The following is a 26,253-nucleotide window of genomic DNA, read 5'->3' as shown; positions in this document are numbered from 1 at the left end:
TGTTATTAGGTTATCCCGGAGTGGAGTTACTTGAACATAGAGTAAGGTCGAGAGGTCGGCAACAGGCACTATTTGGTTACGTCAGAACTATTTAGTTAGAAACACGTTATATAATTCGGTGTGTACAGATGGTTCGTTTGATCTGAACATGTTCTGTTAACGATGAGATAAAATGCATATGACTGGTTGGAAATATAATTTGTAACATGGAGACGTTTGGACGGGGAACTCTGTTTTAATGGATGATTTGTAGTCAAAGTCGAAATCCCACCGACCCAGCCGAAGAGGCGAAGAATGAACATTGCCTTTATACCACCTACTCTCATTTATGAGATCGACTGGACTGATTTAGGACGTGTCGGTTACTGAGATTCCTACATGTCGTGTACGCAACTTCCATCCCTCACCGAACAAGCAACCTAATTATGGATTCTTGAAGAAGATTGGTTTATGTTAACTAACATTATTGCTTTGACTGTTTGGTGGGTATTTGATATATACCATAACCCTTTGACCTGTCAATGAGCAAGGGTTTAACAATGCTATCAAGTCATATCATTTTCATGACTGGTGTGGCTTGTTGGCCACACATAGATTTTCTGGTGGGCTTGAAACAAGCCACAAGTTAGGCAAATTTAGAGCAGAGACGGACATATACAACCACGAAGACAACAGATAACCAATCTGCGGCCAACTTTCGGGTAAAAGATATTACATCTACAGACATGATACGGCTGTTACAGCCGGACCGTATTGTATGTGAGATAGTACTGTTGACATATGGTATTAGGTTATAGATCATCCGATATAATGGTGGCCGAGGGGCTACACTTGTGTGTGGGCACAATTTTGGTTGAAGTGGGGTATATTCATACCTGAATATCTGGTTTGCGATTATGTCGTGACCTGACTTATAAACATTATAACCCTATTAATACGGACACCCTTTACCCCGATAAAGTTAGATATTTCCCGGATTAACTAACTGTGAAATTATGAGGTGTCCTTTATATGTCTGTTAATGATCGACGCCCGGAATGGGAGTTTCCCATATTAAAGGGGTCCGTGCTACCGAGGCTTCCGTGTTATAAGCAATCAACGATGTGTATACAAGTGACATGGTAAATCAACATTGTGAATGTATTTATATAATAAATTATGTAGATAGATACAATGTTTAAAATATAAACTGGATATTTCACTGACACTAATACTGGGAACACCTGAAGCTCTACATTCTAGGGGCTTCAAACTGATATCAGCGTTTGTAGTTTGTCAGTTCATATATGCGGGGTTAGTGGAAAGTAACAACTAACATTGATCACACTGCGATGTTTCATCGACACATTACGTAGACAAATGAGACAAATTTGGCAGATTGTGTTTGGTTCTGTTGTAGTCATGTTTATCATCTACAACCAAACGTCGTTCAACACACTGTGTGACCCTTGGCGTCGCGTACCGTAGTCAAACCCATGTATGTCTCTCCTGGAAAATATCGCCATTGATGCCTTCAATAGTCCCAATGTCGGTTTAAATGTGTGTCATTCAGTCAAATCTTCCATTTTCTATCGTGACACAACGTTAACAAAGATATAAATAGAACCTTTTCACACAAAACATACTGTAACTGACTAATTACAAAGCCTTTACAAATACATGTACAGGCAGAGTCTTGCACGCTGCAGTCCGTTTGAGCCGCAGATAGTATCGACTGGTAGCCCACCACACGGGTCTCCTCTTTCGAAGTAAACACACTTGTGTTCAGCGTCCAGTAGTTGACCATGTCCAAATTCAGTCCGTTTGGAAGGAGAGGGGATGCTTGACAAGGACAGGTCGACCCAGGTAGCTCGCCACCTTACTGAGGTGTACGCTTACACCGAGAGTAGCGCCTGAACCGGTTTTAGAGCCGGGGGAAATTTAGAACGGATTATATTTTCTCACTGAAGCGTGAGGGCCGGCTGAGAAGCACCAGTGTAAAGGCTGCGGGTTAGGCATGAAGACAAGAGTACCCAGTGCCACAAAACATGTGACATAGAGGCTAAATCGCTTCCTTGTGTGGATATATCTGTATATACCTGGAAGGTACATGGACTGACTTCTCAGCGTTCATGTGATTTCTAATTTTGTGTTGTGACACAGGTAAGTGAATTGATTTGATTATAGGTGCAAACTGAACAGGTTTATCATTTGGTGGTCAGGTGTATAAAGAGGGTAGGGTCGAGATACAGATAAAGACATACCACATCTTGAAAACCATGGCGACATACACTCAGCCTACCCCTGTAAGAATCTCCCCTATGGTAAATGTGTTGTGTGAACTTAGGGCTACTTCGTATCGATGTTGTGACATTTGTTAAGTAAGTTTATGATTCATAATATTTTCAAAATAACCTGGACTGACCTTGTCACTGACGTTATAAAGACGTCATCGCCGGAATGACACTTAAACAAAGGATGTCATGTCAGACAAACAACTCAAACACATGCTACAGACGTCTGTGAGACTTGGCTTAAACATTCCAAAGCAATGTTCAATGAACCACAACGAGGAATTCAAGTCAAGATTGTTTTATACGGCGAAACCATGTAATTTTGTGCCATTGTTCTACGCCAGCCCCGGGGAGGTTTATGCCTTTCTCACCCTTCATACCCAAAACCTGTACACTCGGTCTGTCCGTCCGACCCCGAGGGTTTTACACGTGGGCACTGAAGGGTGGTGAAATGGAACCAACCTATTCAGGGTTGTCGTCGGAATATCACGCATTTGCCTCCTATCACAGTTAACGTACTTGCAGTCACTTTGGGAGCAGTATGTCCATCTTCACGTTACGTATATGTAGACATGGGGAATATATTTGTGGAGGAAATGTATAGTTTTGATTAATATAATATACACTTTCCAGAAACTACAGGTTTTTACGTTCACTGTGTAAGATAGGCAATTCTTCATTTTGACAGTTTTACTGTTACATTAGTCACGTGACGTATATTTGACATCTTGTTTCCCAAATATGTCTTTTTATGTCACACGTCAAAGCCAGATGTCCGCTGTTACTGCCACACTTCCTCGCGGTGAATTCACGGAGTCTTTATCACATAATACACTCGCGGGTCGTCAGTTTTTCCTTGCGGGTTAGGTATGCATTGACAGCTATATTAGTTCACAACTTTTAGAGACCTATTACTTCATATCTAAGCCAGGTGTATTAGTTCATACATGGTAGAGGTTTATCACTTCATATCTAAGACAGGTGTATTAGTTCATACATGGTAGAGGTTTATCACTTCATATCTAAGACAGGTATATTAGTTCAAACCTGGTAGAGGTGTATCACTTCATATTTAAGTCAGGTATATTAGTTCATACCAGTAGAGGTATATCACTTCTTATCTAAGACAGGTATATTAGTTCAAACCTGTCAGAGGTATACCAATTCATACTGAAGGCAGATAGGCTAGTTCAAACCTGGCAGAGGTATACCACTTCATAGTGAAGGCAGGTATGCTAGTTCATACCCGATAAAGGTATACCACTTCATACTGAACGCAGGTACGCTAGTTCATACCTGATAGAGGTCTGTCACTCCATACCCAGACAACGTATACATTCACATAAGCACGTGAGGATTATTGCCTAACAACAGGACAGACAGATTATACTTTAGGTTACCCCATGTGTACATACATTTATCCCTCACAGAGATTAATTAACACCCTACCTATAGAATGGTATATTACCTAGAACACTTGATACCTATGATATATTTCATCTAGAACAGAAGTTTCTTACCCTCTGTTTTCGGAAGGTATCTCAGACTAAATATGTACATCGCACTCGAAGAATGTTCATCTCACACAAAACTTACAGGCATATCACACCTTGAATGTGCATCTCCACACAGAGGACACCCGAAATGTGCACCCCACAACACATCATGTTCATCTCACCCACAGAACAACCCACAGACATGTGCAGCTCACATTAAACATGCACATCTCACACCAAGCACGTGTAGCTCACACAACGTACATCTCACACACAGAATCTCTCACTAAACATGCCAAGATGCTGGGGTCTCAGACATATTTATCTAACAAACAAAATGCAGTTGTTTCATGTCGAGCCTGATCTCTCTGTTTATCTATCTTACATCTAGCATTTGTATCTCACACTTAAATGCACATATCTGCAGGGATATGTACTCGGTGTCCAGGAGTGAGTGAGTGAGTGAGTGAGTGAGTGAGTGAGTGCGTGAGTGCGTGAGTGAGCTTTGTTTAATACCGATTTGACATGTTCGGTTAAACAGAGAAGATAACTCAAAGCCTGAAGCGGTAATCACTCTGACGTAGCCACATGCTCTTCCTTCATAGTATTGATGCAATCACATTAAGCTTTAAATTCGCCATATCTAGGACAAATCTGTCTCGGACGTAACGTACGCGACCCCGTGAATACCCCGTTAGAACTGGTCTCCAGTAACCCATGCTTGTCGATAAGGTGACTAAGGGGATTGGGTGGACAGGTTCGCTGATCTGGTTGACACATGCCGTCGGTTCCCAGTAGTGGAGATCGATGCTCCTGCTGTTGATCACTTGGTTGTGTGGTTCAGACTCGATTATTTCCATATAGCTGGAATACTGTTAAGTACGGCGTGAAACAAAACTCACTCATGTAACGAACACGAATGTCATATATCTCAAACTCACGGCGTGTGTGTCACATCGGAGACATATTTCGTACCTACATCTTAACCTCGGACATGTAATTCACACCCAAAACAGACACCGACAGGCACATATTTCACAAGCTGTGTGTCTCACCGAGTATGTATATCATGGGAACAGGAAAGCTCCACGAGTACGTCGATAGAGCAGAAGGTCGATGGTTATACTCGTCCCTGTTGAAGTCCGAAATAATGACGACCATGGCGGTCCGTATTTATACTTGTAGATATATTGTCTCACACGTATTGTTGCATAATGTCATGGCAACTCAGACCCCCACCATACTGGACATGCCGTGTGTTTCTGTCTTCCCACTACGTGGTTTCTTTCATCTGAAATGTGCATGTAATTTGGCTCTAAGACCTAGGAAATCAGGATGTGTATGCATCTGAAAACGAGAAAGTGTATGCATCTCACAACCAGGAACTGTATGCATCTCACTACCAGGAACTGTGTGCATCTCACAACCCAGACCCGTATGCCTCTCACAACAAGGAACTGTATGCATCTCAAAACAAGCAAGTGCACGCGTCTCACAACCTATATGTATCTCACAGCCAGGACCTGAATGCTTCTCACAACCAGGACCTTTATGTCTCTCACAACCAAGGTCCCTCTGCATCTCACATCTAGGACATGTATGCATCTCACAACCAGGACCCGTATGTATGTTACAACCAGGACCTGTATGAATTTCACTACCAGGACCTGTTTGCCTCTCACAATTAGGATCCCTCAGCATCTCACAGCCAGGACCTTCACTCCCCTCACAACCCGGACCTGTATGCTTCTCACAACCAGGACCTACATGCCCTTCACAACCCGGACCTGTATGCCTCTCACCACCAGGACCTTTATGCATCTCACAACCAGGACCTTTATGCATCTCACAACCAGGACCTTTATGCATCTCACAACCAGGACCTGTATGCCGATCACAGCCAGGAGCTGTGTGCAGCTCACAGTCAAGACCTGTATGCATCTGCATGCCTTACACAATGTGGGGTGTTCACCCATAGTAATATAGACAGCATGTTACATGGCGGCATGTTGGTGTTGGGTGCTTCTATCACTGTACACATGATTCGCCCTAAGCGATACTGACATCTGCACTCCTAAATGACTTCCACTCTGACATAAAATCCAGTATAAATTGCTCACAAAATTCGTTCATCATATTATTCCTTTCACTGCCATGTTTCATGAATTATTATTGCATCTTTTTATTGATCTTTCACATCGGGTTCCCGTCAGCAATCTTTCATTTGATGTTGATATTGTAGGCGAGTGTTTGACTACACCTAGCGCATGGAGCTGTTGTTATCTGCTTTGACAACCCATCGGCGAGCGATCATAATACGTATCCTATATAATTGATCACTGTTGTGGAGAGGTCTGCTTTGACTCACCCGATTTATATGGTGTCTATTGTGTCTCGATCCACGGGATCAATCTGTTGGTTGTGGCGTTATAGGCAGTAGAGGGGGACACTGGGTGGAGTTGTCAACGCCTTCTTATGAATGTAAACCTGCATTCCAATACAGTCATGGACGGAAGTTGCGCCCGTCCAGAAATACCTGATTCTCGTTGCCGTAACGCTGCAATAACACTCTTCTGTTTCAATAATGCAATGAACAGACATATGAATGTGAAACTTGAATCATTATTCATGCACGTGTAAACAGTCACACGTTATAGAAGACTTTTAATGCTAATGTAAAGTCTGCTCTGTGGCACGAGGTCCAGTAACATATAACAATGATCGACACCATCATGTATAACAATGCGACTACTTCTACTACCAAAGCTAGCAACAACAAATAAACTCATTGACAAAAGAAAGTGAACACTTTTTATTTTGCAGTTTTGGCAAAATTGTTCAAGTTAGTGAAATCCTTTTATGCCGAAACGGTTCGCCCACACATTGACTAATCATGCGTCCAAACGCAGCATTCTGGCCGTGTTGAAGCACGTGAATTTGCGAAAAATCGTAAAACGTGCATCTTGGAGATTTTGCGAAATGCTGGTCGAGAACTGGTATAAAAAGTAGCGAATCGGTGACCATACATCCCAGCTGACAGATAACCATCGAAATTATGCCACGGTTATCAGCGCAAGTGGTCTGGTGGCACTTGGTTTTGCTGTAGACTCTGACATGCTTGAGAGTTGGCACGTCTTCCTGTGTAGCGGTGGTCTGGTGGCAGTCGGTTCTGCTACACACTCTGACATGGTTGAGAGTTAGCACGTCTTCCTGGTGTAGTGGTGGTGTGGTGGCAGTTGGTTCTACTATGCAGTCTGACATGCTTGAGAGTTGGCACGTCTTCCTGGTGTAGTGGTGGTCTGGTGGCACTTGGTTCTGCTATACACCCTGACGCGATGTAGAGTTGGCACGTCTTCCTGGTGTAGTGGTGGTCTGGTGGCAGTTGGTTCTACTATGCAGTCTGACATGCTTGAGAGTTGGCACGTCTTCCTGGTGTAGTGGTGGTCTGGTGGCACTTGGTTCTGCTATACACCCTGACGCGATGGAGAGTTGGCACGTTTTCCTGGTGTAGTGGTGGTCTGGTGGCAGTTGGTTCTACTATGCAGTCTGAGATGCTTGAGAGTTGGCACGTCTTCCTGGTGTAGTGGTGGTCTGGTGACAGTTGATTCTTCTAAGCACTCTGACATGCTTGAGAGTTGGCACGTCCTCCTGGTGTAGTAGTGGTCTGGTGGCAGTTGGTTCTGCTGCACACTCTGACATGGTTGAGAGTTAGCACGTCTTCCTGGTGATACATTACACTCAACCAGGAACTAACTTGATACGTTGTCATTAATACCTTTGCTTCAAAAAGAATGTGTCCTTATCACAACCTGGTCGTAAAATGCGTTTTAAGACAATCATTTAGTTGTACAAAGTTTCTTGCAGTGTAGTAAACCACATGACAATGTAAATATTGCACGCAACAGGGGACCGTTTGAAAGCCTTCTCGATACGGTCTGAGTGATAGCAATGGTATACAACGACGCCATCAATGTCGGTGAGATCAAGCACGTCAGGGTGGTCAGTTTTCTCGACCAGAGTGGTCTTTGCGACTGACAGTGTGATAGCCTGTGACTGACAGGAGGGCATTGGGATCACACCAGAGACATCTCTCCTGCCCTGGATTGGCTACTGTTTATTGTCATCTTTATCGTGATGTATTGAGGACGGCTTCCATTCATTGAAACCTTGTGTCCAGCTGTGAAATCCATAGGACATTCGTCTGTCTCACGCCTCCACCCAGCAACAGACAATGCCGTACTGACAACTTCCCGTGGCAAGTCTGCCTTTCCATTGTAACACCCCTACACTGCTATGGTTACCTCATTTTGATCGAATCGCGGTGTTTTTGACTAAAACATTTTTGTGCTTGATTCGATGTTTACGGGATAGATTTACGGTTTATGGTGTGGTATCACTATGAGGTTTATTGGAACAGCTCTAATTACTGAAAACCGGCGAACGTAGTTACACTACATTACAGCTGATACACGTTATGTTCAGCTGTAGACGTGTGGCTCTTAAGCATGCATGAAACAACATGTAGCGTTATCCCTGTTTATGCTTAAACAGACGGACAAAATAAGACCTTGGTCATAGTACCGTCATGCCATGAGGCGATAGGATGACATTTAAGTCTAGGTGGGGCATGGACGGTGCACGTGACATTTAGATGATATCAGGGTGTAGGAGACGTCCCGGTGTAGATGTCTTCAGGGTGTAGATAAAATAATAGTGTGGAAGACATAGTGTAGGAGACATTGAAATGTAGATGTTATCATGATGTAGGGGACAGGGTGTAGAAGTCCTCAAGATATAAGAGACATAAGGGTGTAGGAGACATCAAAATGTAAATGTCATCAGGGTGTAGGGACATCAGGATGTACGAAACATCAAAGTGTAGATGTCATCAGGGTGTAGACGTCATCAGAATCTAGGAGACATCAGGGTGTAGGAGGCATCAAAATGTAGATGTCATCAGCGTGTAGGAGACATCAGATTGTATTAGTCATCAGTATATAGAAGACTTCAGGGTGTAGGAGATATCAAAATGTAGATGTCATCAGGGTGTAGATGCCCTCAGGGTGTAGAAGTCATCAGGCTGTAGGAGACATCAGGGTGTCGGAGACATCAAGATGCACTTGTCATCAGGGTGTAGGAGACATCAGAGCGTAGAAGACATCCGGGAATAGATGTCATCATGATGTGGTGTACATCAGGGTGTAGGTGTCCTACGCGTGTAGAAGACATCCGGATGTAGAAGACATCGGGGTGTAGATGCCACATGGTTGTAGAAGATATAAGAGTAGGAGACATGCAGGATTAGATGACATCAGGGTGTAGGGGACATCTAGACATCAGGGTGTGGTCGTTTTCGGATATTTGATATCAAGGTTTAGGAACCATCCTTATCTCTCTCAAGCGATGTCTCTTGTGGGAAACAGTTTTCGGTCCGATACACTTGTTTCTGTCAAACACAGATCCAATACTGACGAGGGAGATTTATATTATCCCAACACACAAGTATGCTCCTGAATGTTGACATGTTATGGCCGTGATATTTGTCGGGATGACAATCGCACTGCTTTACAGTTGTCCCGTATATAGATTCCAGTCTATACGTATCGTAAGTACATCAAACACATCAGCGTTCAGTGGCTTGAGACCTATTGTTGTTATAGACTTAGCCCGGGACAATACACATCGTAACTTGAGTACCTCCACCACATTTACCAGCCCATATCACGTTATATAGGCGTATGCAATGTAATGATCAGAGCAGCAAGGGCCGACGGCAACACAAAATCCGTCATCGTTAGAAAGCAGACTCTGTACTTTTGACATATGCTGATTAACGCGCAGTGTTGTGTCTTCGGGACATTTGTGTATGCCGTTTTGTGCTTTGTGTTTTTGTATTGCTTGCAGTAACGCCACAGACGACCTTGACTAAGGTATTTCTGTTGAGTATAAGAGCGTATGACACAACTCAATGGATAACCACCACTGTATGAATGAGCGGCAAATTTGCTGGCAGCCATTGCCTTATGAAAGGCTACATACATTCATACAATGAACATGTATACCGTTGCATTGGGAAACACGTATCATTGCATATGTCTTTAGGAACACCGTCTATATAGACGAGGAACGCTCCTGTCATCAGCTAGCATTAAGCATTAAGGTTAGGCATACTTGGACGTGACTAAGCTTCGCCATGTTCATCCCATTTGTAATTGGAGCGATATGATAAATACTTGTTAGACTGACAAATTAAATAATGTATTGATCGTAAAGGACAGCCTTGGATCGATAACATCTGTTATGATATATAATTATTACTATCAAACGACTATTTATATTATTTCGACTTTTATCAATCTCGCAATCCCTATTTCCAATTAGCGCATTTCAAACTACGCCACCGGTGTATAACTAACAAATAACTGAACCTAAAAACTCCTCCATCACCACAGAACACACACATTCGTACAAATAGGTGTGTATGTTTTGCATGTCTGTGATCAGGTACATCGATGTGAATGTCTGGCAGTATATCAGAGTTCAACTGGAGTCTGTCAACATCTGTCTGGGTTAGGAAAGGTGTGTCTAATGACGTATCTTACAGCAATACCCAGTAAATATACACTGACGGATCGTCCATAGGACGTTATTTGTCCTGTGTATTGCAAACACAAACGTCCACGTGTGTTCGTGAAGCATCGTATAGGACCGTGTCACTGAGGTCGTTGATAGTTTGGTCAGCAAGACATTAAAAAGTGAGATTATTCAGACTCGTACTATGCGACATATAGATGTATGTTTCCGTATAAACCCCATTCAGTTAGATGATTTCGTTACAAATGCGTTTATCCCTTGCTGCCTTCACTCATGTATTAAATCCGTGTTGGAGATATCCCCCCTCTGTGCTGACATTTCGATAAAACTAAATGTTAGTGACATCTCCCCTCTACCAAAACACCCCAGTTTAATGAACGTTGGTGACATGTCTCCCTCTACCTCGCTAGTCCAGTTCATTCAATGTTGATGACATTGCTCCTCGATGTCGACACACGAGTTGGTGATATCTCTCCTCTGTCCATATACTTCTAGCAAACCAATGCTGGTGATATCTCTCTTCTGTCCAGATACTTCCGGTAAACCAATGGTGGGGATATCTCTCCTCTGCCCAGATACATTCTGTAATCCAGTGAGTGAGTGAGTGAGTTTAGTTTTACTGAGCAATATTCCAGCTATATGGCGGTGGTCTGTAAATAATCGAGTCTGGACCACACAATCCAGCGGTCAACAACATGAGCATCGATCTGCACAATTGGGAACCGATGACATGTGCCAACCAAGTCAGCAGCCCTGACCCCCCGATCCCATTAATCGCTTCTTACGACAAGCATAGTCGCCTTTTATGGCAAGCATGGGTTGTTGAAGGCCTATTCTACCCCGGGAGCTTCACGGGTCTTTCGGTAATCCAATGCTTGTGATATCTCTCCTCTGTCCAGATATTTCCGGTAAACCACTGCCAGTGATATCCTTCTCTATCTCGATGCGGTCGGCACAGCAGCTTATACTGCAAACCTTCAAAGTAGCCGAATACACATTTGTCACAGATGCATCGTAACTCCGAACTATTATGACACTTCTGAATGCTCCTGTAACATCGACAACATTGCTGCAATTTTCTGTTGCATCTTTAACACACTCGTTCATGTTTTCTCTTTCATTTTACAGCTGCCCTGAGTGACAAGGGAGGGTTCCCCCTACGGCGCTGTGACGTCACACAGGTGAGTTCTGAAACTGATTCACTCCATGCATATTTTGGCTTGGTACTTTCATTGCGATAACAAAGGACGTTCACTCATTAACACAGTAAGTACGTCGTTTGTCACGGGACGTCAAGCATGATAACGACTCAGCTAGGTAAACTGATGCAGTTTACTGCTGACTGCTAACTTCATTCTGTTCACATACTAGCATACCTTCTTCTTTTCTAACTTTAATACCTCCAACAGACCATTATTATGCATACGTTGATAGATACATATTTTACCCCGTGTTTGCACGTCAGCCAGGTGGTGATGTATCTTGTTGTACGTCAGTAAGACAGGACTGTCTCCTGCACTCAGTACACGGAGGCGGCTAGACCTTCACGCATGCACTGCCAAGAGCATGGGCTACCTCGTTAGTCATTTTTACAATCAAATCTCTCACAATATTATGATAGTTAATGGACTATCCGAGACTATTGCACAGGAAGCAAGGACCCAAAAAGTTGTGCTGCAATGTCACATTTAACTCGACGAGATTTTTTTTACATTTTGCAATTACTTCCATAATAATCGAACAGTCACCGGAAGTCTCATTATCTTGGAATCGAATGTCTGCTTTTGAAAACTGGTTCGTAGTTGCACTTGTTGCCTTCTGAGAGATGGAATTTGGCCATGCGTCCCAATCCCGATATGTGTCCTATTCGGTTTGTCACTAAACCAACCAAATATCGCCTTGAAGAATTTGTAATATTTCTGAAGCACTTACACTCAAACCTTTTTACGTCCCCAGTGTGGTGTCAACTTGTGTTAACTATCCTATTCAAAAGTTTAATATTATACGCAAGGACGTATTGTATTACAGTACTGCGAGATGTCAGACTGCACTACAGGGTTCGTCAGATGTACACACCATCTCAAGCATAACACATCCTTGTAGGACAACCGCCTTTATTGTCCAACACTATTGATAGCGCATAACTTCAAACTGGATCAGAGAATGATACCCTCTCAGTTTGTAGGCCATGTGACAATGGAAGGTACAACTCCATATATTCAGCCCCGGAAAGTATGCATTTTTGTTAAATACACTAGAAATAATTCGATGTAGTTCAGCATATTGTGAATACATAAATATGAGATTGTGGTAAGAATAACATTTGTCAGAAGTGGACATGCGAACGAGGTCAGGTATTTTCCATACGTTGTTCTTCAGGTATGTGAAACACTTTGTTGGTCAGGTATATGAAACACTTTGCTGGTCAGGTATATAAAATACATGCTGGTCAGGTATATAAAACACTTTCTTGTTCAGGTATATAAAACACTTTGTTGGTCAGGTTTATGAAACACTGTTATTCCCGTGTTTATCAAACTTTGTGGTGGATAGATATACGAGACATTCACTCATTTAATGAGCATCACAAATTAAATTCAACATTTTCAATCGTCCCCAAAAGCATCATATAACAATACAATCTCTCAACATTATTTATTATTTAGAACACTCCTACTCATGTTGCTTTAACTAGAAAACCTACTTTAGGTCCATTTCAAAGCCTTGACTGTACGTGGACCTTATAATGTAACGTACTTTACCAAACCGTATCCACGATTGTTTTGTTTTGCTGTTTATCACGTCTTTAGATCTCTGTACCTGGAAAACAGACTCTCCTTATACTCAGAGTGGTCTGGTGTTTCTTATCACTATGGTTACCTTATACTGATATGATATATTTATCAGCTACGTAAAGAAAATATTAAAGAATGTTAGTGTATGTAAACATGTCATGGTTTTAATCGATATTGTCAATATCAGTTAAAGCCCTTTACTTCATAGCATGTTAGACATGGTGGTAGTCGTCATGTTGACAGACAGTGACTGATGAGTGTAGATTACAAGCGGGTCAGGTGTCAGGATTATAAGTCGTATAAGAAAATACAGGAATGGCATTATAACTCAGACAAAATATTCAGTCGAGCGGGAAAGTACATAGGAGTGCTGAGTGTTACTGTGTTTTGAGTCAGTAGACCGACCTATTGATATAACCTGTTTCACGTTAAACATCACTAAATAACTGTCTCTCTTGGAGCCATCATTAGCACTTCTCGGAACATTTTTGACGGTAAATAGGAGTAGTGAGTGGGTTTAATTTGATGCCGCACTCAGCAATATTCCTGCTATATGGCGGCGGTCTGTAAATAATCGAGTCTGGACATTCCAGCGATCAGCAGCTTGAACATCGATCTACGTTAATGGGACGCGATGACTCGTGTCAACCTGTCAGCGAGCCTGATCACCCGATCCCGTTAATCGCCTCTTACAACAAGCATGGGTTCATGAAGATCAGTTCTAATCTGGACCTTCACGGTTCCGGTAAATGAGGAGTACGTTAACTTGACACCCACAACCAGGGTTGAGACCCTCGAACATTGGATCCTGGGGAACCCAAGGAACCGAACTCTGCGAATAGCGATACCTTTGACTGTTGAACCACCAGTGCCAATCTACATGAGTATTATTTCTCCAAATATTTTCATTTTCATTGTCAGTGACAATGCAAAAGAGCTATTTGAAAACAAACGTCTGTGAAAAAGTCTTTTGTAACTTCCTCTCCAAGTAGTAGCAGAAAGGTTGATATCACGGTTACCCGTCATATCTTCCAATAGCACTCTTGTACAGGGCCATTCAGTTATGGCAGCTGCCTGTAGAAACGGAAGTTGATATATTGACCGCGCTCCTTAATTTGACGTCACGCGTTATTCATAGGGTTCTCCGCCAATATTACCGATCAGTTGGAAGAAAGGAGGCATTGTGCAAAGTTGAGCAAATCTGGGAGGAATCTGGCTTTACTGAGAAGTGATAAACATGTCATGCTTAACGCATTTCATAGTTAACGCGTATTATTAAACAAAACCTACGGAGTTCGAGTTATTTAGGTCACACTGTCTCTCATACATACTACTGAGTCGGATTATGCATAAATTTCGATACAAACGGAGTACAGGCATGACATCAAATAATTGGTGCCGTCCTAGCCATACGTTACTTGGTTTTACGTGACCTGTCAAGATAAGAAGGTGGAAATTCGAGTGTTTTAGTTATTTTTTTGTTTGTTTAATTTTCTGACAACTAACATACTAAACATGTCATAGTCAGCAATATTTATTGTTTGCAGTTCAAGCTAATTTTGCCCCAAATTGTAGTCTGTTGTTTTTTCAGCGGATATTTGTCTTTTCCTGCCAGGTATGTTTTAACTCACAGTGAATTCTAAAAGGTATACATTTAGCAAAGCAGGACACGTGACCTTACTGACGTCACTGAATTGGAGAGTTATACAACAGTGAATGATTGACTGACAAAGTAATTTGGGGCTTAAGAGCCCATAAAACAAAACAAAACAAAACATAAAACAAAACAAAACATAAAACAAAACATAAAACAAAACATTCCCTGGCAGTCTTTCCTCGACTGTAACAGGATTCAATCCTTTTGGTTGTATTACGCTGTAGGTTGTGTGTTGTGCTACTGACTCAGTGAACGTCATAGTTAGGAACACTTAATATCCTTATACCTACCACAACTGTGGACTGCGACACTGTGGTTAGCAGCCTCTGGGTGAAATCGTCTTGAAACCGATGTATTCATGATTACATACACGTGATTATATATATTTAACGAGGTATTGATAGTATGTATGCTTTCAGGTATACAGTACTTCATCACGTCGCGAACTGGTAACATTCAAACATAGGCTGACGTCAGTTTTTATTGTTTGGTACTTCATTCCTGAAAATAACACAGGACAACATCAAAACGTGCTTTCTCTTATCGGATTATGGATTATTTGTCCTTCGTAAAGGAATGTAAGTTAATCCATTGCTTCACTGGGAGATGTAGCCCAGTGTTATTTGTTATATTTACGCAGCGTCCACAAAGCTTAAGTGTTTCGGACTTTGCAATCAACCTAGAACTTCACAATCCATTTGGTTTTCTCAAGACAAATTAATGACACTACACCAAGAAATGAAAGCAACAAATGCTTTAAGAATCCGAGCGCTTGTTAGAAGCGTATTTTGTAATAGCCAATTGTGTCCATGTATTTAGTTTCGGGCATCATGCCACAGATTACCAGAGAGTTACACACATGGAATAACATGCCTTTAGTCGAAAGATTACCAGAGAGTTACACACATGGAATAACATGCCTTTAGTCGAAAGAACCTGTAACCTAGTCTATGGGAATAACAGCGTTGGTGGTACATGGTACTAGAATAGCAAATGCTTCCCTCTACCCTTTACACAATATTTTGAGTTAGTATATACTACATGTGAATGTAACCAATTCTCCTACTACCGTGCAAATATTTTGAATAATATTGTACTTTGAACTTAGTATGCCAAGCGTAGAGGCCTGAAATAAATAAATGTTCTTTTCTGTCCGACACGAGGAATAAAGACATGAAAGACTCCACTGGTAAACACTAAATATAAAAATGTTATGTAAATTATGATAGAGTATAACCGTATCCACCCGGGAAACGATAATAACAACAGCGAGCTACCTGTGATGAATGTTGGGGTAATATCTTCACTATCTGAGAGTGCAACCTGACACCAGGGTTTAATAGTAGTATCCCGGTTGCGCTGCGACACACCGTATCTGTGTCCATCTGATTCTCGCCACCTGTAATCCCCAATTCCCAACCGCTCAGTAATCACCTTGTAACGACACACCATGTACTGCTATAGACAGAATTGTGTACTAGGCAAACACCAGGGACTATAATACACGTGCTCGTGTTTTCCAACTTCCACTCAGACAATGGAGGCAAATATATTTGATATTTTCACCCGTAACTCATGTACGTACTCTGATTAAGGTATACTTTCAGCCAACTGGTTTTGCAAGTGCGACGTTCCAGTCACAGTCCTGTTATGGAGATGACTGTGCTGTGGTGATGACTGCGTTGTGGAGACGAATGTGTTGTGGTGATGACTGTGCTTTGGTGACGAATATTTTGGGGAGATGACTGTGCTGTAGTGACGAATGTGTTGTGGTGATGACGTTACTGTGGTGATGATTGTGTTGTGGTGACGACTGCGTTGTAGTGATGACAGTGTCGTGGTGATGACTTCGTTGTGATGGGGATTGTGTTGCGGTGATGACTTCGTTGTGGTGACGAATGTGTTGTGGTGATGACTTTACTGTGTTGATGATTGTGTTGTGGTGACGACTGCGTTGTGGTGATGACAGTGTCGTGGTGATGACTTCGTTGTGATGGGGATTGTGTTGCGGGGATGACTTCGTTGTGGTGACGTCTCTGTCGTTTTGATGAAAGTGTTGTGATGATTACGTTACAGTTGTGACTGTGGTGGGATGATGTCTAGGTTGTGGTGACAGTGCTGTGATTGTGGGTGTAGAATAGGTGATAATATATTGTGCTATTTCAGAATGTTGACAAGGAATTGTTTGCCACCAAATATATATACTGGCGAAGCTGTTCTAGTAAAACGTTTATACTCGACTTTACAGTTGCAAAAGGATACGATATGTTTCATTGTACAAATGCTTATTTAGTCACTCCCCATAAAACACACCACAACCACTACCAGCACAACAACCATTACCCTTTATAACCAATGAAGGCCTTGCTGGAGGTCACACTATCCATATGACCAAGAAGGTTGCTCTGAAAGAGTTTTACTGAACATGAGCTGTTGTTAGTTTCGCACAGTGTGGGGTAACCGAGAACAGCTGATCATGTGGCACATCGTTGGGCCACAAAAAAGGACTGAAACAGCTGCAGTTTAAGATCACGGAGCAGAAAATTAGGCTATACATGAGGTCATCAAGAACAGGGACACATAGGACAGAAGTCTATCGATTCAATCACTTTTTGGGTGTCGTCATCAATCATTGGTCAAGTGAAATCAATAACGTCCTCGATACCGTCTTGGTCGTGTCAACGTGTGTTAACAATTGCTAACATGTATCTGTCTCCAGCATCAAATATACACTATATTGATTGAACCTGTTTTCTCTTTCCAACGCTTCTTTCAAAGGCACAGACCATTTGTGATAAAACAAGAACACGTCCAGTCCATCTTTTTGGACAAAATATTGTCTTGAGTTTTGTGACAGACAAATGTCCGATGGTGACCCAAAAAACTATAAACACCCATAGCGAACCCCTGTGTTTGGAAAAATATACGCGTGGTCAGGTTCAATGAGTATGCAGCTTAACTGGTTTCCAGTCAGATTGAAGTCTCTATATTGTACCGATTAAATCTTTCACTTTTAAAAGATCTCTGTTAAAGAGGTTTCAGCTATGAAGTCAGAATTACAGCGTTTCCAGCGAAAATGGGTAAACACGTTTGCAACACAATTGTCCTGATTATACCACATCATTAAAAAGTTTCCTACTGAAGCTCCCCAGTTAAAATGTGTGGATAAAGATGTTTGTGGATAAAACATCTTGTTTGAAAGAGTTTCCACTTTCCATTAACAGGAAACCAGATACATATTTTAATTGTAGTAAGATCAGACGGGAAAATCTTGTTATCATCATTTGCCTCCATATTTTGTCCTGAATGTTACTTGAACTACTGCATGTACCCAGTGCGGGTTAAGGGAATATAATCCTCCTCGGATTACAATCTAAACAGTTTAGTATAATCTTGATGTATGTGAACACTCAATGGTTCTCCTCGTATTAACCCACAGTGTGACAGTGACCGACAGTATATTCTTTAGTTCTTGCGGGCTATTCAGTATGATTGAAATACAATGATTTGACTGTCAAACACGGCAAACACCACGTTCTTTTCACTACACAATAACATAACACATAACAAGAAATATTTCTTTGTCTCAAATTGATAGTGGTAATGAATCCCCCTTTCTCGGGAGGTACAGTTCTTTGAACGTCTCTCTTGGACAACACGTACCCGTATTTCTGGTCTGTCTCTGTAATACGCACCCGTACCCCAGGTAACGGGTATTTAGAGTTGGGTGTGCATGGTGGATCATATTTCGTAATATTTGCTGATGTCATGCATTTAGGACTTTAAATTTGCCCTGACGAGAAGATGAACACAGTTATATTACTGTAGATGACATCCTGATTGAACTAAGTATATTTTTCAACAGGACACGGTGGGAGATGCGGGGCGGGGCGGGTAAATATGTCTATTTATGTCTGAAGCGTGACTGGGCTGACTGCAGACTGGTGACCTAGTTGGGTACTTGACGTTCCCTGTCCACCCACCCGGGGTATTGGAACTAGATGTATTGACATTTTCATGATAAGGGGTATACTGACAGGGTGAATGTGTACTGTCCACGCGACCCTTACTGTCTTGTGTGGGGCAGCGTCACGCCTTCAGGACAAACGTAGTTTATCAGGATGACCCTCAAGTATAGTCTGTTTCAAACTTTTGTCACGGGTGGCGGGTGTTTCTCCTAGGGCTGGGCTAGGGCGTGTCGGGGATATTGAAGTGACATGCAAAATCCACCCAGCTGACGCTGTAGGAGTGTACATGTTTCCATGGGATATCTATGCATGGTTACTGGTCGGGTAGCTGGACCGTTTCGATTCTAACCTCGGCTACATCTTGTTTGGGCTTAGTTGTTTGGTGGTTATGGCGACTATATGTCAGTTTGTGTCAAACATTGTCAGTTGCTAATTTGCCGACCATGAGTATAGGATCACAGGAAACTGTTACAGTTCTTGCCACATATATACGAGTTTGTATAGTTCGTGCTTACCACATTGACTGGATCTACATCTTTACAGTACATGGTCTTATTACTACGCGTGGACGCATAGTCTAGGATTTGATTTTAAGGCTTAGATCTGATACTGAGATTGTTTCACATCACCTATTTGACAGTTATGCTGGATGTAACCAAGGAGTACTCTCTCCGAGCATATTTAGGTTGTGACAACACAAGGTGGTTGACGTCATAACGCCCACCGCAGACAAAGCATTAGACACATTGGTTGACCGACAGACTAGAGGTTCCTTCTGGAGAGAGCGAGACATCATTAAGCTTACGGCAGGCAAGCTGCTAGACACATAGCTAGACAAAATGACTACAGGTTCTTTCTGGAGAGAGAGACGTCAGTAAACACATGGCAGATACGCCGCTAGATATGTCTTAGGTACAGATAAGGCAGGGATCTCAGAGGGATAAGGCGTACAGGAAGATAAGAAAACCTCACAGTTATGTATATAATACGGCACATCGATAGATAAGTAGCCGGCAAAGGCTCACCGTAAGCTAATTAAGATACGGGGGGACACATAAGACACATGTGTATTTAGGTACGACACAGCGTGATAGTAAACACAGGTAGCTAGGTAAGAAACGCCATTAGTTCGGTAGCATACATAGGTCCTAGGTAAGAATCACAGGTAGCTAGGTTAGACACAGGTAGCTAAGTAAAACACACCACTGGGTAGGTAGGACACACAGGTAGCTACATAAGACACACCAATAGCTAGGTAAGACACAGATAGATTGGTAAAGCGCACCATTACCTGCGCACGACACACAGGTAGCGAGGTAAGACACACTATTACCTAGGTAAGACATGGTTAGCCATGTACGAAACACCATTAACTAAGCGCGACACACCGGTAGCTAGGAAAAACACAGATAGCTATGTAAGACACACCCTTAGGTAGGACACGGGTAACTAGATAAGACACAAGTAGCTAGGTAAGACACACAAGTAGTGAGGTAAGACACGGGTAGCTGGGTAAGACACACAAAGAGCGAGGTAAGACACATATGTAGCCAGGAAAGACACATAGGTAGCGATGTAAGACATATAGGTAGGTAGGTACGATACACAAAGAGTGAGGTAAGACACATAGGCAGAGAGGTAAGACACACAGACTGGATGTATATACAGCCCAAGGATGTACATGAGACTGAACTACCTCAGTCACCTAGGTAGAACATTCATTGTTATAATGAAGTCAATATAACCAGCGGACCGGATAATTGTATACCTGTATTGATGTTGAACTATCCTACCATGTGGCCAGTCTAAAAAAAATCCTAAACATGCATATGTGTACTGTAGTGAGCTTAGTTGTGAGCCACTCAAAGCAATATCCCAACTTCTGAGCATGCGGGGAATCAAACCCCGACCTTCCTCGTCGCCGCCTACCACGTGTATGATGCCAAGCCTCCTTTCGGAAGGGTTAGTGAGTGAATGAACACCCCTCTACACAACTCGATACTGCAGATACCCACATGAAATATCACAGTAACATCGACCAGGGACATCGCGGTTCTCAACATGCGTGTGATGAGGCAAATCTACATATAATCTACATAAACCTGTCGTTACGAACTAAACTGAATGTTTCACATTGTCAGTCTCTGCTGTGGCAGAAAATATATATTTGAACATTCCAGTCTAAACCAGCAGGATCATGGGTGCTTTCATGGGTATCGTATTCAAACCTCTTTGTTCTACAAATGGGGGGAAACAAACGGTCTCTCTCATGTGTAAGGTTTATGCCACAGTGCACCTAAAAAACCTCTCAAGGTGTTCATAAATTCGCACAGTGACAACCGACTCCATGCCCGCATATTAATCAGAATGTTGAGGAAGGCACGTGAAATAGGAGGCCACAACGTGACACACAGTGTGTGACACCAAGTACACTGGTCACGCAGAACGGTTATGTGCTGAAATGACTTCACCTCATGGTCAGCCTTTGCTAATCAAAATTCGAAACAGTGAATATATGCTTCGAATGCCCTCGGGTTGGGGAAATTAATTTTGAATGAAAAGAAATTATGATTTATGTTCTTTGCAAGCCTTGAAACAGGTTTTCTTACATATAAATGCAGATTTATGCCATACAACAATGAACGTTACAGAGTGTCGTCTTGTGCCTCAGTAGTTCCCAATAAATCACCTCCTACACACGGTGTCCCCGAGTGCTTTTACTGGAAGCCAACACGCTAAATACATTGTTTTCTGAACCAATGAATGTACGCTCTGTCCTATTAGGCACGTATGGCCACTAAAACACTTGTTGATCATTTGTGAAACAAATATTCAAAAACAAACAAAACAATTCATAATAGATTCTATACAAATGATTTTAGGAGCATTAACAACAATATGTCGTGAAAGTAGCTAGAGCGTCAAACAAGTACAGGTCCTATTCACCTGCAGTTTCAGTTGGGTTTTTTGTTTTGTTTTTATATTTTATTTATTTATTTATTTATTTATTTATTTATTTATTTATTTATTTATTTATTTATTTATTTATTTATTTATTTATTTATTTATTTATTTATTTATTTATTTATTTATTTATTTATATTTTGTGATAAATGGCGTCTTGTGACCATGGTGTTATGATGCAAAGAAAGTCTGGTTGAGCGAGGACTGTGGTACACAGAAAATATTGCCCTAGTGATACATGGCCTGGTTTATCGATGTTCTCAACGAAAACTAAGTTGACTTCTGCTGATTAATTTGACAGTGCCAAACTGTGTTAATAACGATCGCGTTAAGGCTTTCTTAAAGCTACGATCATCTTCTGGAATAGGCCATATGTGTGTTGTGTTATAACTGTACTAGAGCCGCAATCACTTTCTGGTATAGGCCATGTGTGTGTTGTTTTATAACTGTACTAGAGCCGCAATCACTTTCTGGTATAGGCCATGTGTGTGTTGTGTTACACCTGTACTAGAGCCGCAATCACTTTCTGGAATAGGCCATATGTGTGTTGTGTTATAACTGTACTAGAGCCGCAATCACTTTCTGGAATAGGCCATATGTGTGTTGTGTTATAACTGTACTAGAGCCGCAATCACTTTCTGGAATAGGCCATGTGTGTGTTGTGTTATAACGGTACTAGAGCCGCAATCACTTTCTGGTATAGGCCATATGTGTGTTGTGTTATAACTGTACTAGAGCCGCAATCACTTTCTGGTATAGGCCATGTGTGTGTTGTGTTATACCTGTACTAGAGCCGCAATCACTTTCTGGAATAGGCCATATGTGTGTTGTGTTATAACTGTACTAGAGCCGCAATCACTTTCTGGAGTAGGCCATATGTGTGTTGTGTTATAACTGTACTAGAGCCGCAATCACTTTCTGGTATAGGCCATGTGTGTGATTTATAACTTCAGGAAAGTGTTCTATAAGTGTCCTTCAGGACACAATGACGCATTGTTCCCCACATTCTAACGGTCCTCTTGCACGAACGCCATCTACTAGCTTTCAAAAGTCATGAACATGGCTTAAGACCACTTTTGGAATTTCTCTTTTCTCATAGGTGTACCTTGGCACCAGATCGATTCTCTTCGGTGTTTTCATTATCTGGACTAAAATGTTGGTTACACCCTCCACGCAGCCGGTTAATTATTCAAGTGACATTGTTGTTACTGGTGTCGTCACGAAACTTCCTGTAATCCTTTTTCAGTCACGACACTTCCCGCACATCTTCGTCTGCAATGACTGTAACATTGTACAGGCGAATATAGCTGTTTTGACAAACCGGAAGTAACTGCGTTTGTTATAATTGTGGGCATCAATAAAACATTGGGCTGGAGTAGCGCAGTGGGATTGCTAACTTTTGGTGCCACCTGCAACGGTGTTTGTTGCAGAAGTGGAGTAAATAAAAAAAATATTAATCATGTTTGCAACTATTGTCGTTCTTTCCACACAATTTGAACTGTATGTACTCTCACCAGCTTCTATTGATCAATTGGTGCATTTATACATTAAATATTCAGCATTTGTGTAACTTCCTGTTTCATGTACCAGGGGGATCGTGTGTCTGAATGTGTTATGAAGGAAGCAGATATGTACTATTTTCCATGACAATTCAGCTCTTAAAAAGTATTGTTCAAGAAGGGACGTTACAATCAAAAACATTTTTCCTCTTGCATAAAACAAAGCCAATGTGACGATAAGATAATATCAAGGATACAAAAATAATAAAATTCTACATTTTATTTTCTCGCGGTCTTAAGTAGGAAGCTTAAAATAGGAGTGAAAATATTTTGCGGTGATAAACGTTCTCTTTCGGACCTAAACAGGTCAGCGAAACCTACAACTAATCTCCAACTAGATTATGATAGTCCTCTGCCAACTTAAAATATAGCCGTATTGAAATTAATTACATGAAAAATGTAAAAGGCAACACAAAATCTGCACTATATCTGATACGGCCATGAACAGAATAGTCTGCGTATTATATTCTTAAACTTTTACCTCGGGGGAAATACCACATTAATACAACAATGCTGACGCAGAATATTGCAAATATGAATCGATTTAATGAGAGAATTAAATTAATTACTCGTGATATCAAACTGATCACATTCAGATTAATGACGCTCTGTGTGCTGGTGATAGGGTGCCTGACTCTAGGAGAGTATATGTTCGAAACCCGGCTGGGACCTTATGACGTCCAGAGACTGTACTTTACTGAAAAAGTACACCTTCCTAAACACAGCATGTGTTACAACGTAAATACATTCAAGGATGAAGTGCTTGTTTTCGCATGAACTTTCCCCTAACGAACTGTATTTGCTGTTAAACCTTTTTGAAATCTCAAGAATAAATCAATTCTAATATTGGTGCTGCATTGAATTTTATACCTGTTGAGATGAAAGGCGCTTTGGAGTCTCTTTTAAGACTATTTCACTCATACTCCTATTATTTCCATTGCGTGCGTGCGTGCGTATGTGCGTACGTGCTAGTTTGATGTGATAGTACCAGCCCACAGAGATACCGTAACGCAATGTAACCTAGGTAGACACAATGTACTGACACAGATCCAACCACTGCTAGTTAGATTACGATAATGCTTAGCGTTTATAACTGTCCCCTTTTAGAGTTCAGTGGTGAGAGGAAACCCAGGATTGAAACACCGACTTGTTTTTAATGGGCAGACGCTGTATCCACTTGACTACGGACACAGTATATCATGTCAGGTCGCTGAAGAAATTATTCAACCTGATTGTTTTAATGTGAAATACGCAGGTACTGAACGTATTATGTTGTTACAACGTTCAGATCATGAAATTCCCGTCACACACACAAGTTAGTTAAATTGATATGATGTATTGACAGCTTTGTCTGGTACGTATGACAGTTCCCTAATAGAATGTTTTTGAGTGTGTTTCTTAATTTCAGCAAAATGGCGGACGACACACTCGGTGGTCTTATAGCAGCTTCATGTATAGCAGCAATTCTGGGAATCTGCCTCCTGGCGCTCTTCATCTACTGGTTCTACAGCAGGTGGGTGTCTGTCGGGGTGATTCGGGATGTGGGGTATGGTGGTTAGGATATTTCTTTGTGAGGTTCCTTTATAGGGTGCACGTGGTTACTCCTTGGAGTGGAGCATTTCTGAGGGTGTGACGGTGTTTTGCTTCTGTGCTTTGCTAACTGTGCATTTGGATGGGTGTTTCGGGGCGTTGTTTGTATGGTGGGTTCTTCCTGAAGACTCGCTGGGGTGCTGAGGTAAGACTCGAATTATCACGTTGCCATTCCCTGTATCGCTGTGTAGCACGCGCGTGTTGACGCTGCCCCTCCGCTAGAGATATCAACTTGAACTTATGACTTAACATTTCCATTTATTGGTATAAAGAATGAGTGTAAAGAATCAGATTTTGTTCTCTACAGGGTACTCATTTCGGTGAACCGAATTGGCATTAAAAGACTAATTTTTTTTAGTCATCTTGCAGTGTACTGATCTCATATGGTGACATAAAGACGGAAGTAAGGATGTGCTGTAAATCTTGAAAGTATTATCTGGGGTGCAAAACTATTGCGAAAAATGTGTTTTTGTTTTTGTTTCTGTTTTGAGTTTTGTCCGGGGTTTCTGTACTTGGGTTTTTGGTTTCGGCTTTGTTATCGTCGTTTTGTGTTTGTTTTTTGGTTTTGCTTTCGTGTTTGTTTGTTTGTTTGTTGTTTGTTTGGGTTTTGCTTTGTTTTAATCTACATGTATGAAGACAGAAGAGCTAGTACTCATTGACAGACTAGGTTAACCTAGGTTAACACTTTAGTTTCACTGGACCCAACTGTGACGTAATGACGTAATGGTTTCACAGGTATTCATCCTCGGATGATTTGAAGAAGCCGGTTCAGCAGGAGCTACCACTGACCGTCCAGAGATATCACCCCCGCCCCTCCTACACTACTCACGCCGTGCACCCTCGGGCCAGACCACCCTTGAACTTCTTCACCTTGAGGGGTACCCAGCCTTACCCCGCCTTCCGCCCGACGGTAGGATACAGTGGGGCGGTCGTCTACCTAGACGATGAAAATAGCAGAAGAAAAGTTCATGGGTCGTCTCAGTCTACAATTCGCGACCGTGAGCGAGTCGGCCGTGATTCACAAGGTGAGCTACACACCTGCCATATATGGAATGTGAACAATTGCCACATCTATACGTGCTATAGGTGTTTGCCGAACTCGTTTTCATTTAATATTGTGAACTAAGTCCGGGATTTTGCTAGATTTATTTATATGGTAGCTTCCCGGAGGTCTGAGCAAACTGTTTTTCTTTTCTGAGAAGCCAAATTACATGACGAAAGAAATTAATCCAGCCAGAAAACAAACAGGAACGAGACGGTGTCTGTGAGCTAAATAAACAATCCTAAATTGTTGATGGCTATCTGACCGGCTCTTCGAGAGACATGCCTGCCTCCCTACGTTAAGACGCACGTTACC

At 41.9% G+C, this 26,253-nt stretch overlaps 1 protein-coding gene across 1 annotated transcript in view; it reads left to right on the top strand.

Annotated features, from left to right (window-relative positions):
* The first annotated feature begins 1,952 nt into the window (after nt 1-1,952).
* Nucleotides 1,953-26,253, top strand: part of LOC137285196 (serine/arginine repetitive matrix protein 1-like) — a 29,034-nt gene continuing 4,733 nt past the window's right edge. The window contains exons 1-4 of the mRNA XM_067817448.1: nt 1,953-2,142; nt 11,492-11,544; nt 24,715-24,819; nt 25,632-25,921. Coding sequence (XP_067673549.1) covers nt 24,719-24,819; nt 25,632-25,921 — 391 coding nt within the window. The 5' untranslated portion in view covers nt 1,953-2,142; nt 11,492-11,544; nt 24,715-24,718. The remainder of the gene's footprint in view (nt 2,143-11,491; nt 11,545-24,714; nt 24,820-25,631; nt 25,922-26,253) is intronic.

Source organism: Haliotis asinina, chromosome 5 (assembly GCF_037392515.1).
Source record: "Haliotis asinina isolate JCU_RB_2024 chromosome 5, JCU_Hal_asi_v2, whole genome shotgun sequence".
NCBI classification, from domain to species: Eukaryota; Metazoa; Mollusca; class Gastropoda; order Lepetellida; family Haliotidae; genus Haliotis; species Haliotis asinina.
The sequence above is the reverse complement of the archived record's forward strand: the minus strand, read 5'-3'. Positions and strand labels throughout refer to the sequence as shown.